The sequence below is a fragment of the Carcharodon carcharias genome, chromosome 4, assembly GCF_017639515.1.
Source record: "Carcharodon carcharias isolate sCarCar2 chromosome 4, sCarCar2.pri, whole genome shotgun sequence".
NCBI lineage: Eukaryota > Metazoa > Chordata > Chondrichthyes > Lamniformes > Lamnidae > Carcharodon > Carcharodon carcharias.
The window spans coordinates 152,297,237-152,308,772 of NC_054470.1; the positions used below are offsets into that span (position 1 = coordinate 152,297,237).

At 42.2% G+C, this 11,536-nt stretch overlaps 1 protein-coding gene across 1 annotated transcript in view; it reads right to left on the reverse strand.

The window, feature by feature from the left end:
• Positions 1-8,356, reverse strand: part of rasgrf2b (Ras protein-specific guanine nucleotide-releasing factor 2b) — a 265,513-nt gene extending 257,157 nt beyond the window's left edge. Inside the window, exon 1 of the mRNA XM_041185342.1 lies at positions 8,081-8,356. Coding sequence (XP_041041276.1) covers positions 8,081-8,356 — 276 coding nt within the window. The remainder of the gene's footprint in view (positions 1-8,080) is intronic.
• Positions 8,357-11,536: the final 3,180 nt, after the last annotated feature.

Sequence of the window (11,536 nt, forward strand, 5' to 3'; positions counted from 1 at the left end):
GTTAAGACATGGCAGCAGCAGTTTGGATGACCACAAGTTTACAGAGGATAGAACATGGGAGGCCTGTTGGGAATGCACTGGAATAGTCAAGGCTAGAGATAACGAAGGCATGAATGAGGGTTTCAGCAGCATATGAACTGAGACAAGGGCAGAGTCGGGCGATGTTACAGAGGTGGAAATAGACAGTCTTAGTGATGGTACAGATATGACATTGGAAGCTCATCTCAGGATCAAATTGGATAGCAAGGTTGCAAATAGGCTGGCTTAATTACAAATTTTTGCCGGGAGAGCCATGGAGTCGATAGTTAGGGAAGGGATTATTAAGCAGCGTTTCAGTGTCTCGGCAGGTCAGTGTGTCAATCCATCCTATCAAATTATCCCAGATCATTGATCTTTGCTGAATTCTCCATGATGTGGCCACAGAATGACCAAACCATAATTCCTTTAGTAGTGTTTATTGAGGGAGGAATATTGGCTTGGATACCATTAGAATTTCCTTCAAATAGTGCCAGAAAAGTTTTGCATTCACTCAAAAAGGTATAAAGGCTTCAGTTTAATGTTTCATTCAAAGTCCAGTGGGCTAGAATCTTAAGTTTCATCTTAAAGCAGGGTGACCAACTCTTAAGAATTAAAATAAGGGACACTTCGATCATGGGACCGGAGGTAAGGGCAATGACTCAGAGTGGGGTCTTAATAAGAATTTACTCAATGAGAAAATGAAATTAGATTCAAACCTGCCATCTTCAAGTTTGGCCACTCTCTGGGGGTCCCATTGTCACTTTCTGGAAGATGGCAGGAGCACAGTATGACTATAAATAACAAATACAGGGAGCTGAAACATAAGACTTCAAGCAGTCTCCCAGATCACTGGCCAATCAAAGCTCTAGAAATATACAGGACATGGGGCTATCAGCAAAAGTTCTGTACCTCTCATCAATGTACAGTTCTGAGGAAGGGTTGGTACCTCTTCCTCAACACTTAATTAGCATTGCACTCACTCTGCAAAACCAATCTTATGTAAATGATGATTTGTTTTGGTGTTGTAAACATAAGCAAGACAGTGTCTCTGTTTATCTTTCTCAGTTTGACACTTTTGAAGTAAAACAATAAGTTATTGCTTGTAAATGTTTAAATGAAAATCTATTTAAATTCCATGTGGGCCAGTTTGTATCCAAATCATTTCCAAAATCAAACAAATTGAAGCTGTACACAAACAGAATTTCTACAATGATAGATTCCACTTTAAATAAGTATGTAGTCATTACTGTCTCTTTTTTTTATTATTTGTTCATGGGATGTGGTCATAGCTGGCTCAGCCAGCATTTGTTGCCCATCCCTAATTGCCCTTGTTTAGAGGGCATTCAGAGGTCAACTGTATTGCTGTGGGTCTGACATGTAGGCCAGACCAGGTAGGGACAGTAGATTTCCTTCCCTAAAGGGCCTTATTGAACCAGATGGGTTTTTACAACAATTGGCAATGGTTTCATGGTCATCAGACTTCTAATTGCAGATTTTTCACTGAATTCAAATTCCACCAGCTGCTGTGGTGGGATTCAAACCCAGGTCCCCAAAGGATTACCCTGGGTCCCTGGATTACCAGTCCAGTGATAGTACCATTATGCCACCACCTCCCCTTTGAAGTGAATATTTGTTTTCCATTCTACCTCACAATTTTTTTTTTAAAAAAACTTAATAATTAAGCTTACCTGAACAGAACTGCCAGAATTTATCATGTTGCTTTTGGAAAACAACCAAATTGATACTGTTACAGGAATTAAAAGAAGGAAAGACGAGCATTTATATAGCGCTTTTCATGACCATTTTTGATGCAGTTTAAAGCCAATGAAGTGTTGTCACTATTGTAATTTAGGAAACACAGCAGTCAATGTGCATTCAGAAAACTCCCACAAACAGCAATGTGATCATGACCGGACAATCTCTTTTTGGTTGTTGATTGAGGGATAAATATTGGCCAGGTCATAGGGTCTCCTTTGAAATAGTGCTGCGAGATCTTTTACATCTACCTGAGCAAGCAGATAGGGCCTCTGTTTGACTGTGCAGTGCTCCATCAGTACTGCATTAGACTGTCAGCCTTGATTTTTGTGCCCGAGCCATTTCAGTCAACAAAATGTGACTGAAGTATACTGGGAAGTTGTTCACACTTCACCCTCAGGCTGTAGGATTTGGCTTAAACTGTGAGTCATAACTCTGGGCATAAATGAAAAATTAAAATTGAAGCTTACAGGAAAGGCTGGCAGTCTTTAAATAAAAACACTCATGAAGGTCCTCAGAAAAACAAAAAGCAGGTTCGTGGATACATTTAGCATGTTATAGGGATATTTTTAAAAATATATCGGGGCAGAAATCCTATTTGGTTTTGGCACGTGAGCGACTGGCAAAGTTGAATTTAAAGTAATTCCTTGCTACTCTGAGAAGTAGTTGGCCGTATTGATTGTTTATGCAATTCAGAGAATATCAAGAGGGAAATTTTAATTTGTCAGGATCAGTGGGAGAGGAGCTGGAGTGGTTAAATTCCTAAAATGTGAAACCCAAACCCAAAGCCTGCTGAGAATGCACCAACTTCCGGTTTAACTGGGGCGGGTGGGGCGGCAGGCCTGTGAACCGCTTGCAAGAGTGAGCCAATAATTTCAACAACTCAGTGAGGCTGCCTCAGATTTTAACAGGCATTTAGATTTCATGGCTGCAGATCTGATTTTCCAGGCCTCGGGAAACCAGGCAGCTGGAGGGAGATGAGAAGAGCCAGTACTTTTCCAGCACTGCTTGTCAGCCAGAAGGAGCAGGAGTGCTTTCCCTCGGGCCCCAAGCTAACCTGCCTCAAATTTTCTCCCCTATCTCCATCATCCACACACCCTCCCCACAGCCTCCAGGCTGATCACCCAGCAAGACAATGCCTAACGCAATCTACCTCCCTGCAAACTCTGTCCCTGCAACCTCTCCCTTCCTCCTGTGGCCTGGTACCGCAGGCCTGCCTGGCCAACAGTGAAAAAAAATTCAAATGGGGTCCTAAACTCAGCAAGACCTCCACATACCCCACAATTCTGGGTTCCCTGGCCACAAACAAATTAACCCAGCTCTCTCCCTGCCTCTTCATAAATATTGAGACCTGAGAGTCAATACTATAATGTGGACCAGACTCAACACTAGGACTAAAATAAGGAGAAAAAAAAGCAGGAGAAACTCAGTAGGCCAGGCTGCATCTGTGGCGAGAAAGAGAGTTAACATTTCAGGTCCGTAATCTTTGGTTAGAACTGAAGAAATATAAGAGCTTTTAAGCTAGTAAGGCCAAGAAGGATAAAGGAGAAGCTCTGTGATAAGGTGGAGGCCAGGGGAGATTAATAATAAAAGATTTCATGCTGCAACAGTCAAAGTGTAGGATACACAACATCTGCCCTTTCACCTCCTCCCTGTTCACTGACCAAGACCGTAACACTTCTTCCAAAAGAAGCAGTAATTTATTTGTACTTCTTTCAATTTAGTATACTGCATTCAGTATTCATGATGTGGTCTCCTCTACATTGGGGAGACCAAACACAGACTGGGTGACCGCTTGGCAGAGCACCTCCAGTCAGCCCACAAGCACAACCCTGAGCTTCCAGTTGCTTGTCATTTTAATTCTCCACCTTACTCCCATGCTGACCTATTTGTCCATGGCCTGCCACAGTTTTCCAGTGAAGCTCAACACAAGCTCGAGGAACAACACTTTATCTTTTGGCTGGGCACTCTACAACCTTCTGGACTCAACATTGAGTCCAACAACTTTAGATTATAACTTCTGTCTCCACCTTATTCTATGTGTTTCTTTCCATTTTTGTTTTGATGGGTCGATCTTCATCTTATTTCTTTCTTTTTCTCATTAAGTTGCATTCAGCAGGTCTTTATTTAGCAATCCACACCTAATTTGGACACAATGTTTGTTTCTCTACTATATCCATTACCACTCCCTTTCACTGTTGCATCATGAAATCTTTTGTTATTTAATCTCCCTTGGCCTCCACCCGATCACAGACCTTCTCCTTTGTTCTTCCTGCCGCCAACTCCCTTCCGCCGGCTAAAAACCCTTTACATGCCTATCTATCTTCAGTTCTGATGAAAGGTCATCGAGCTGAAATGTTAACTCTGTTTCTCTCTACTGATGCTGAGTTGCCCCAGCTTTTTTTGCTCTTATTTCAGATTTCCAGCGTCTGCAGTAATTTAATTTTGTCATCTGTAGGGCTGATAGGTTAATCCCTTTCTTGTAGATGAATAGTGATCCAGCTGGAGTTTTTGAACAACAATCCAATAATGCTCACAGTCATTTTCTGATGTACCATAAACTACCAGATTTATTGGCTGGAATTTCATAACTTATTGTGGTGATATGTGAACTCACAACTCTTAGAATATTATCTCAGTGGCATAACCATTACATTATCACACCAATATACTCTGATCACATTGTATAAACACAATATGAAGGAACACCTTGATTTTTCAAAACATCGTAAGAGCACTCTGGGGAATACATCCCAACTCCAACAACAGAGAAAATGCCAACTCATCAGGCCAGGAGAAAGGGAGATCTGTGGTAGGGAAACTTGTCAAAAGGTAATGAAATGATGGTATGTATAAATACAAGACTTGAGTTTTAATAATTTATTTCAAAATGTCTTTCTTACATAATGAGATGTAATATTAATTAGGGGAGGGTGTGGGGGAAGCCAACATGATCACCTAAAGAAGATTTCTTTTTTAGGGAATTGCTTTAATCAACATCATTGGTTGTTCATTGGTTATAGTTCTGTCAACAAAAATAATAAGAGTTTAGTTCAAAATTATTGTTGCAGATAATAGCAAAAAAATGCTTAATGCATACATCACAGAATCTTTACAATCGTTTCTGCACCAGCTCTCCAAATAAATGTGCCATTTATTTAGTGCCATTTGCCACCTTCTCCCACAATGCTGCAAATTGTTCCTTTTCAAATAACAATCAAGTTCCGTTTTGAATGCCTCGATTGAACCTGCCTGCACCACACTCTCAGACAGTGCATCCCAGACCTTAAGCATTTGCTGCATGAAGAAGTTTATTTTCATATCACTTTATCAAATGACGTTAAATCTGTCCTTTCTTTCTCAATCCTTTCACGAATGGGAACAGTTTCTCCCTGTTTACTCTGTCCAGATCCCTCATGACTTTGAAACGTAATATGTCACAACCTCTGTGTACTATTGTAACACTTGCATTAAATTGGTGAATGACAGTTAAAATAGTAGGCAAGGGAATATCATACGAGTGAATTTGGTGTCTCTCTACTATTATCACTAACACTATTTCACACCCAATAGCAAATTATTTTTACACAGTGGTTTTGATTGAGATATGCAACAAATACAACTAAACTATAAACCATATTTAAGAAAATGGATTTTGGTTAGATTTTTTTCAATGAATGGGCCATTTGAGTGAATCAGCTGTTACACGTCCATTGAAATTTCCCACATCCTAGAGACAAGTTCTACCCTACATACACTTGCTGTTCTGTAGAAGCCAGCCAAACCCAAAATATTTAATTACTTAGAGCTTTAAAAAGGGAAGGTCCTGGTGAATGAATGCTGACAATGTCACAAACAACCATCTGAAGAAGACATGTTAGAATGAGTTACCTCCTAGCTGTGAAAAAATGAGGAGGAATAAAGTTTCAGACACAATATGTTCCAAGCATGCTCTCAATATTATTCGGGAGTGGTAATATACAACAAAATCAGCCCTTGCCATCTAGCCTTTTGTTACCATTTCAGACCAAAAGATTGCCAGCCCTTACAGAGTCTAAACAGTGTGCAGTGTTTATCCTTGCAGATTGCTATTGAAGGATTGATATATCCTGTGGTGGTGGTGTGTTACAGTTCCCTCAGGGAGTCTAAGTTGCTGTGGCAACATGCACTTTAATACCCATGTGGTAGCCTGGAGCTATGGATACTGGGGGTAGAGGCTCCAGCATTCTTTCCATCACCTGACTGAGCAAAGATCTCCCCCACTCTTACTGCCTGCTATTGGCATGTGTTGAAGGGATTTGCAGGCTGATACTCAACCTGCCACATTATGAACAAACCTTCCTTGACTGTCAAGTCCTGGGGTGGAATTTTAAGGTCCCGCCAAAGTCAATGGGCTTTTGAATGCCTTGCTGCATTTCACGCCCTGCCCCTGCCACATTGAGGCTGTAAAATTCCGCCATTGGAGTGGGACTCAAACCCAGAGCTTCTGGCCCATAGGCAGGGCCACTACTCACTGCGCCATAAGACCTCCCTGATATATCCTGTACCCCTAGGGAATAATGAAAATAAAGCTCACTATGTTAATATTATAACAAACAATAATGTGGGCACACACAGTACCAGTGTGGAATAACACTATTATGATACACTAATGTTTGTTTGGAGTCCAATTACATTAGGGCTACTCAAACTACCGTATCGTCCCTATGTATTGTCTGTAATTCCTTAAGGTAACAGTTGGTGACTTGGAAAGTATGACCCAATTGAGATGAACACAGAATTATGCAATGTTATGTTTTATCTTTAACTGCGCCCGTAGGCACAGTCACACAAATGTTAAGTACATTAATTAGTGGAAAACCACAGAGGCTGAATATTTTTACAGGAGTGTTTTTCTCTTTCCCTGGCACTAAAGATAGGTCAGGTGGTACAGACACATTTCTATTTATAAATGGTGTTTGACTGTAGGGCAAATGACATAACTCCACAACGTTTTGTTGTTTGTTTGTGTGCGTGTGCGCTTAATACAAATAACTAGCGCAGAGCCAGTCTGTAACGCTCAGAGTGTAGCCTTCGGGCCACAAAGTTTAAGATTACAACCTGGTAATAATTCCCAAGTGTCCGCCACCAGTGCAGACATGTGCGTTCAAAAAAAGGATAAATCTCGAAACTTGATTCCTGGGTTATTTCCAAAAAGTCATGAAGTATTTTGTAATGATGACAGGATATCTCTGCTTTCCAAATTCTACAAAATGCCTATAATCGTATTTATGCAATGAAGAATGCAGATTACCTGGTTCCAACACGAATATCAATTGCCAGATAAAATGCTTTCGCCAGAGAATTGGATTTCATACTGAATTAACATTTTCTATGAGTTGTGGTAAGAGGAGAGAGTGAGTGAACCTTATTTCAAATCCGTTTTGGAAGCAAGTTTCGCCACAAGTGACAAAATTAGTATGAGGTAAATTTTAAAAAGAGAAGCAATACTTGGAACAAGATATTTTTTAAAAAAGCACGAGGCAAGCTTTAGTCTCCCTATATCACCGAGCGACTGTCCCACCTGGATGTTTATGGATCTTGCTGAACTATATTTCTTGGAAACAGAACAATGAAAACCTAGTTTTCTGTATTTGTTAATACGACAAAAGACAGCGTTATATTCCTAATGGAGCATCAGTCTTTCACCAGGTCTTATTTAAAGAGGTAGTGTCAGAACTGAAAAGTTGCTAACTGAAGAGATTTCATCTTCTACCATGTGCTGTTTATTAAATGTTGGCGTCTTAGAAGCTTCTGCCCAAATGATACCAGCGTTTATTCCTGGGGATGGGGGGGAAGTGGATGTTTTTGTTTGATCATTAATTTCAACACTAATTAAAAGTTGTTTTACGGTTATCAGAAGCGGCTCTTCAAAAGAACTATCACCGGACGCCAGACGGGCTCTGACTTCTATTGCGATAGCCACAAGATATGAAGGCATCATAGTTACAGCGCAGGTTACAAACGAGTCTGAGTGCTCATTACAGAACTAGAACCGGGAGTGTGTAGACCGCATGAATACAGTCACGTGAGCTTTACTTAGCGATGGCACCTTTATTGGCACTTCTGATCATTGTAAATGACAGTAATTGTCAAATTTCCTCTTCAAAAGTGACAACTGCAAAACCCAGTCAGGAGACTGATAGACAGGCAAGCTAGTTGTTAGTGAGGCAGCCTGACAGTTGGATCTAAGTGCAATTGACAGATAGCTAGCTAGCTGATGCAGCTGAATTTCCACGTGGAATTTTGCACCGCACCGGTCTCATACCTGTTTCTCCAGGGTCTCCTTGCCCATTGTCGGGGGCTTGGGGGACGGGACCCTCTCACAAGCACAGCCTTCGATCAGATAGATCCCCGAGGGTCTGCTACTCTGCTCGTTCTCAAAGTAGAAGAGCACATTCTGGTAAAGGGCAAACCACTTGTCGTGCCACTTGCTGTTCTCCGCTGTCTTCTTGCTCAGGTAGCCGCGTTTGGTCCCCTCTTTACGCGCGATCAGAGCTAAATACACAGCGTGTCCCTCATTGTACCTGATGCTTTTCTGCATCTTCCGTCCGCTAGGTCTGTTGAGATGTTTTTAAGGGGGAGGGGGGGTTTGCGGGGAGGTGGGGGGGGGGGGGGTGGTGGTGGTGGGGGTGAGGCTGGGTAGGAAGATTGCTGATTGTTTTAAGAAACAAAACAACTAGTTCTGTTCCATCATTGTTCCATAAGGAGCCACCGCGAGCCGTGTTAGATAGAAACCCATGAGCCCAAAGCCGGGAGCGACAACAGCCACAAATAAAAATAAAACTTAAGGTGCGAGCCAGCGGAGAGCTGCTGAAAGCTCAGGTATCTCCAGAAAGTGATGGGTCCGCGGACAGAGACCAGGAGCAAACACCTCGGGACGAGAGCGAAGGGTCAGGCATTGCGATGCAGCACCGAACTCCAGCCTGGCTGCAGAGACATGGCCTTAACAGGGGCAGGGAGAGGGGAGGTGGGAGAGGGTGTGTGTGGTGGAGGTGCCGAGCCCAGGCACGCTGGAAAGCACGGGGCTGAAGAACAGACGGTAAGAGAGAATCACGTGGGGAGATCAGCTGTAATCGGCTTTGACACCGATTTAAAGAGACACGACCCCGTGTGGCTCCTGTTATTGTCACAGTCTGCAGCGCAGTCCCGGGATCTCCCTCCCCAGTGTCACAGAAACCGGGTGACAAGGGCCACAAACACTCGCCGCTGCCATTGGGATCTCGCTCGCCCTTCTCAGGATAAGATTCTGTGGAAGATAGACACCGGAGGCTCGAGTTTCGTGGCTGCTTCCCCACCCCAAACTGACCACATTAAATACTTGATTTCTTTTTTTTTCGCTAGCAATTCTTCACTCGGAAGTTTGAGCCGGTAGCTATTCCCCGTGTGTGTGAATGTACAAAATAAAATGACAGCCTTTCATCGATTTATTATAATAAACTATTTAAACGTGTTTAACATTTTAAGGGAGCCTCGCTGATGTCTGGCTCTTTTTACATTTTTAATTAATTCCTTTTTTCGCCCTGAGAAACTCAAATCGATCAACTAATTTCGGACTAACGCGACTGGTGTAAAGTGGGGAGAAAATTGCATCTTTACTGTCCTTCCGTGTTCCTCCAGTTTTTGTTTTGGTTAAAATGTGTAACATCCCAAACTACATTTTTGAGAGAGCGCGCACTCAGTGGAACATTGTTTCATAGTTTGCCATTGTGAGATTTGAACTCTCGATCTCAGGGTTACAAACCCAGTACCATAACCACTTGGCTATTTAGGCCAAACCTCTCAGTGGAACATGCTCAGTGGAACATGCTGCCCTACATATCCTAGATCAGTAACAAGTATTGAACTGCTTATTGCTTTCAAACACTCAGTCAATGCGCTTGGATTGCTGTAATGGAGTGGGTCGCGGTTACTGCAGCCTGTTGGGCTGTAAACAGCCGGGGAACTCGTCCGTCAGGCGGCGCAGTTACTCTCACTGTCCCCTGTGATGGGAACTCCCCGCAGTTGCTTGTTAACCACAGACTGTTATGTTACTGAGCTCAGGCTGCTCACCACCGCAAGGGAATAATCGAGAAATGGCTGTGCATCTCCAAGAACACCCATAACATTCCTTACAAAAATTTATCTCACCTCCCAGAAATGTTCCAAAGACATTGGTATTCAATGGCAATTACTGTTATATAAACAAACCGCTAAGCCATTTTACACGCAACAAGATCCTACATATAGTAAATAGGTAAACAACCAAATAGGTCTGTTTCTGATAATGGAACATGATGGAAAAACTCAGCAGTCTAGCAGCATCTGCGGAGAGAGAAACAGAGTTAACGTTTCGAGCCCGTGTGACTCTTCTTCAGAGCTGGAGAAGTGGAAACGTGATGCTCTGAAGAAGGGTCATACAGATCAAAACGTTAACTTTGTTACTCTCTCCACAGACGCTGTCAGACTTGCTGAGTTTTTCCAGCATCTTCTGTTCTTGTTTCAGATTTCCAGCATCTGCAATATTTTGCTTTTATCTTGCTGTTTCTGATAATGTTGGTTGCAATATGAGGACACCAGAACCCCCTTCGTGTCAAGTTGTGCTATGGGACGCTTACCATCCATCTAAACTAGTAGTCATTCAGGATCTTGGTTTAATTTGTCATCTTAGGGAGAGTGCTTCAGACTGTGCTCTCCTTCTATACCTGGGATGGAACGGTTGTCTCATGAGGAAAGGTTGGACAGGCTAGGCTTTTATCCTCTGGAGTTTAGAAGAGTAAGGTGCTGATTGAAGGCTTGATTGAAACATTTAAGATCCTGAGGGGTCTTGACAGGGTGGATGTGGAGAGGCTGTTTCCTCCTGTAGGATGCTCTAGAACTAGAGGTCACTGTTTAAAAATAATGGGTCACCCAATTAAGACAGAGATGCGGAGATTCTTTTTTAGCAGAGGGTCATGAATCTTTGGAACTTTCTTCCTCAAAAGGCAGTAGAAGCAGAGTCTTTCAATATTTTTAAGGCAGAACAGATAAGCAATGGGGAGAAAGGTTATCGGGGTAGGCAGGAATGTGGGGTTGAGGTTACATTCGGATCAGCCACAATCTTATTGAGTGGCGGAGCAGGCTCGAGGGGCTGAGTGGCCTACTCCTGCTCCTAATTCAAATGTTCGTATGTATGATATTGCTGCATTTGAGTGTCAGTTTGAATTATTTCCTCCCAGAATGAAAATTGAAGCTATAACCTCCTGGCTCAAAGATGAGAATGTTACTAACAAAGCAGAGTTTTAAAAACCTTATAAATTGTTTGTACGTGGTATTTGGACAGGTTTGGGAGTAAGTTCACAATTTTGGGGGTGAAATTGACCTTGGGTGGTAATGTTAAATGGACAATGGTGAATCAGTCATCAGTTTTATACTTTTTCCTCTTCCATCAAAATTAAATCACAACACTATCACCCAGCTTGTGCCACTCCCTTGAGGAATTCCATAGCCCCTTGGGTCTTTCAATCACAAAATTTCTAGGCTGTCCTAAATGTTAGGTGGTGCCTAACAGAAATAAAGATAAACACGTGCCTAATCCAAGTAAGAAAGCAATAATGTAAAATCATAACAAAATTTAGAATCTACCAGCACAGAATATGCTGAAAATACACAGCAGCATTTGTGAAGAGAAAAAACAGGTTAGTTATTGCCTAGCACTCTGATGATTCATGGGTTTTCTACTTTTTGCTACCTTTCTCTTCAGATA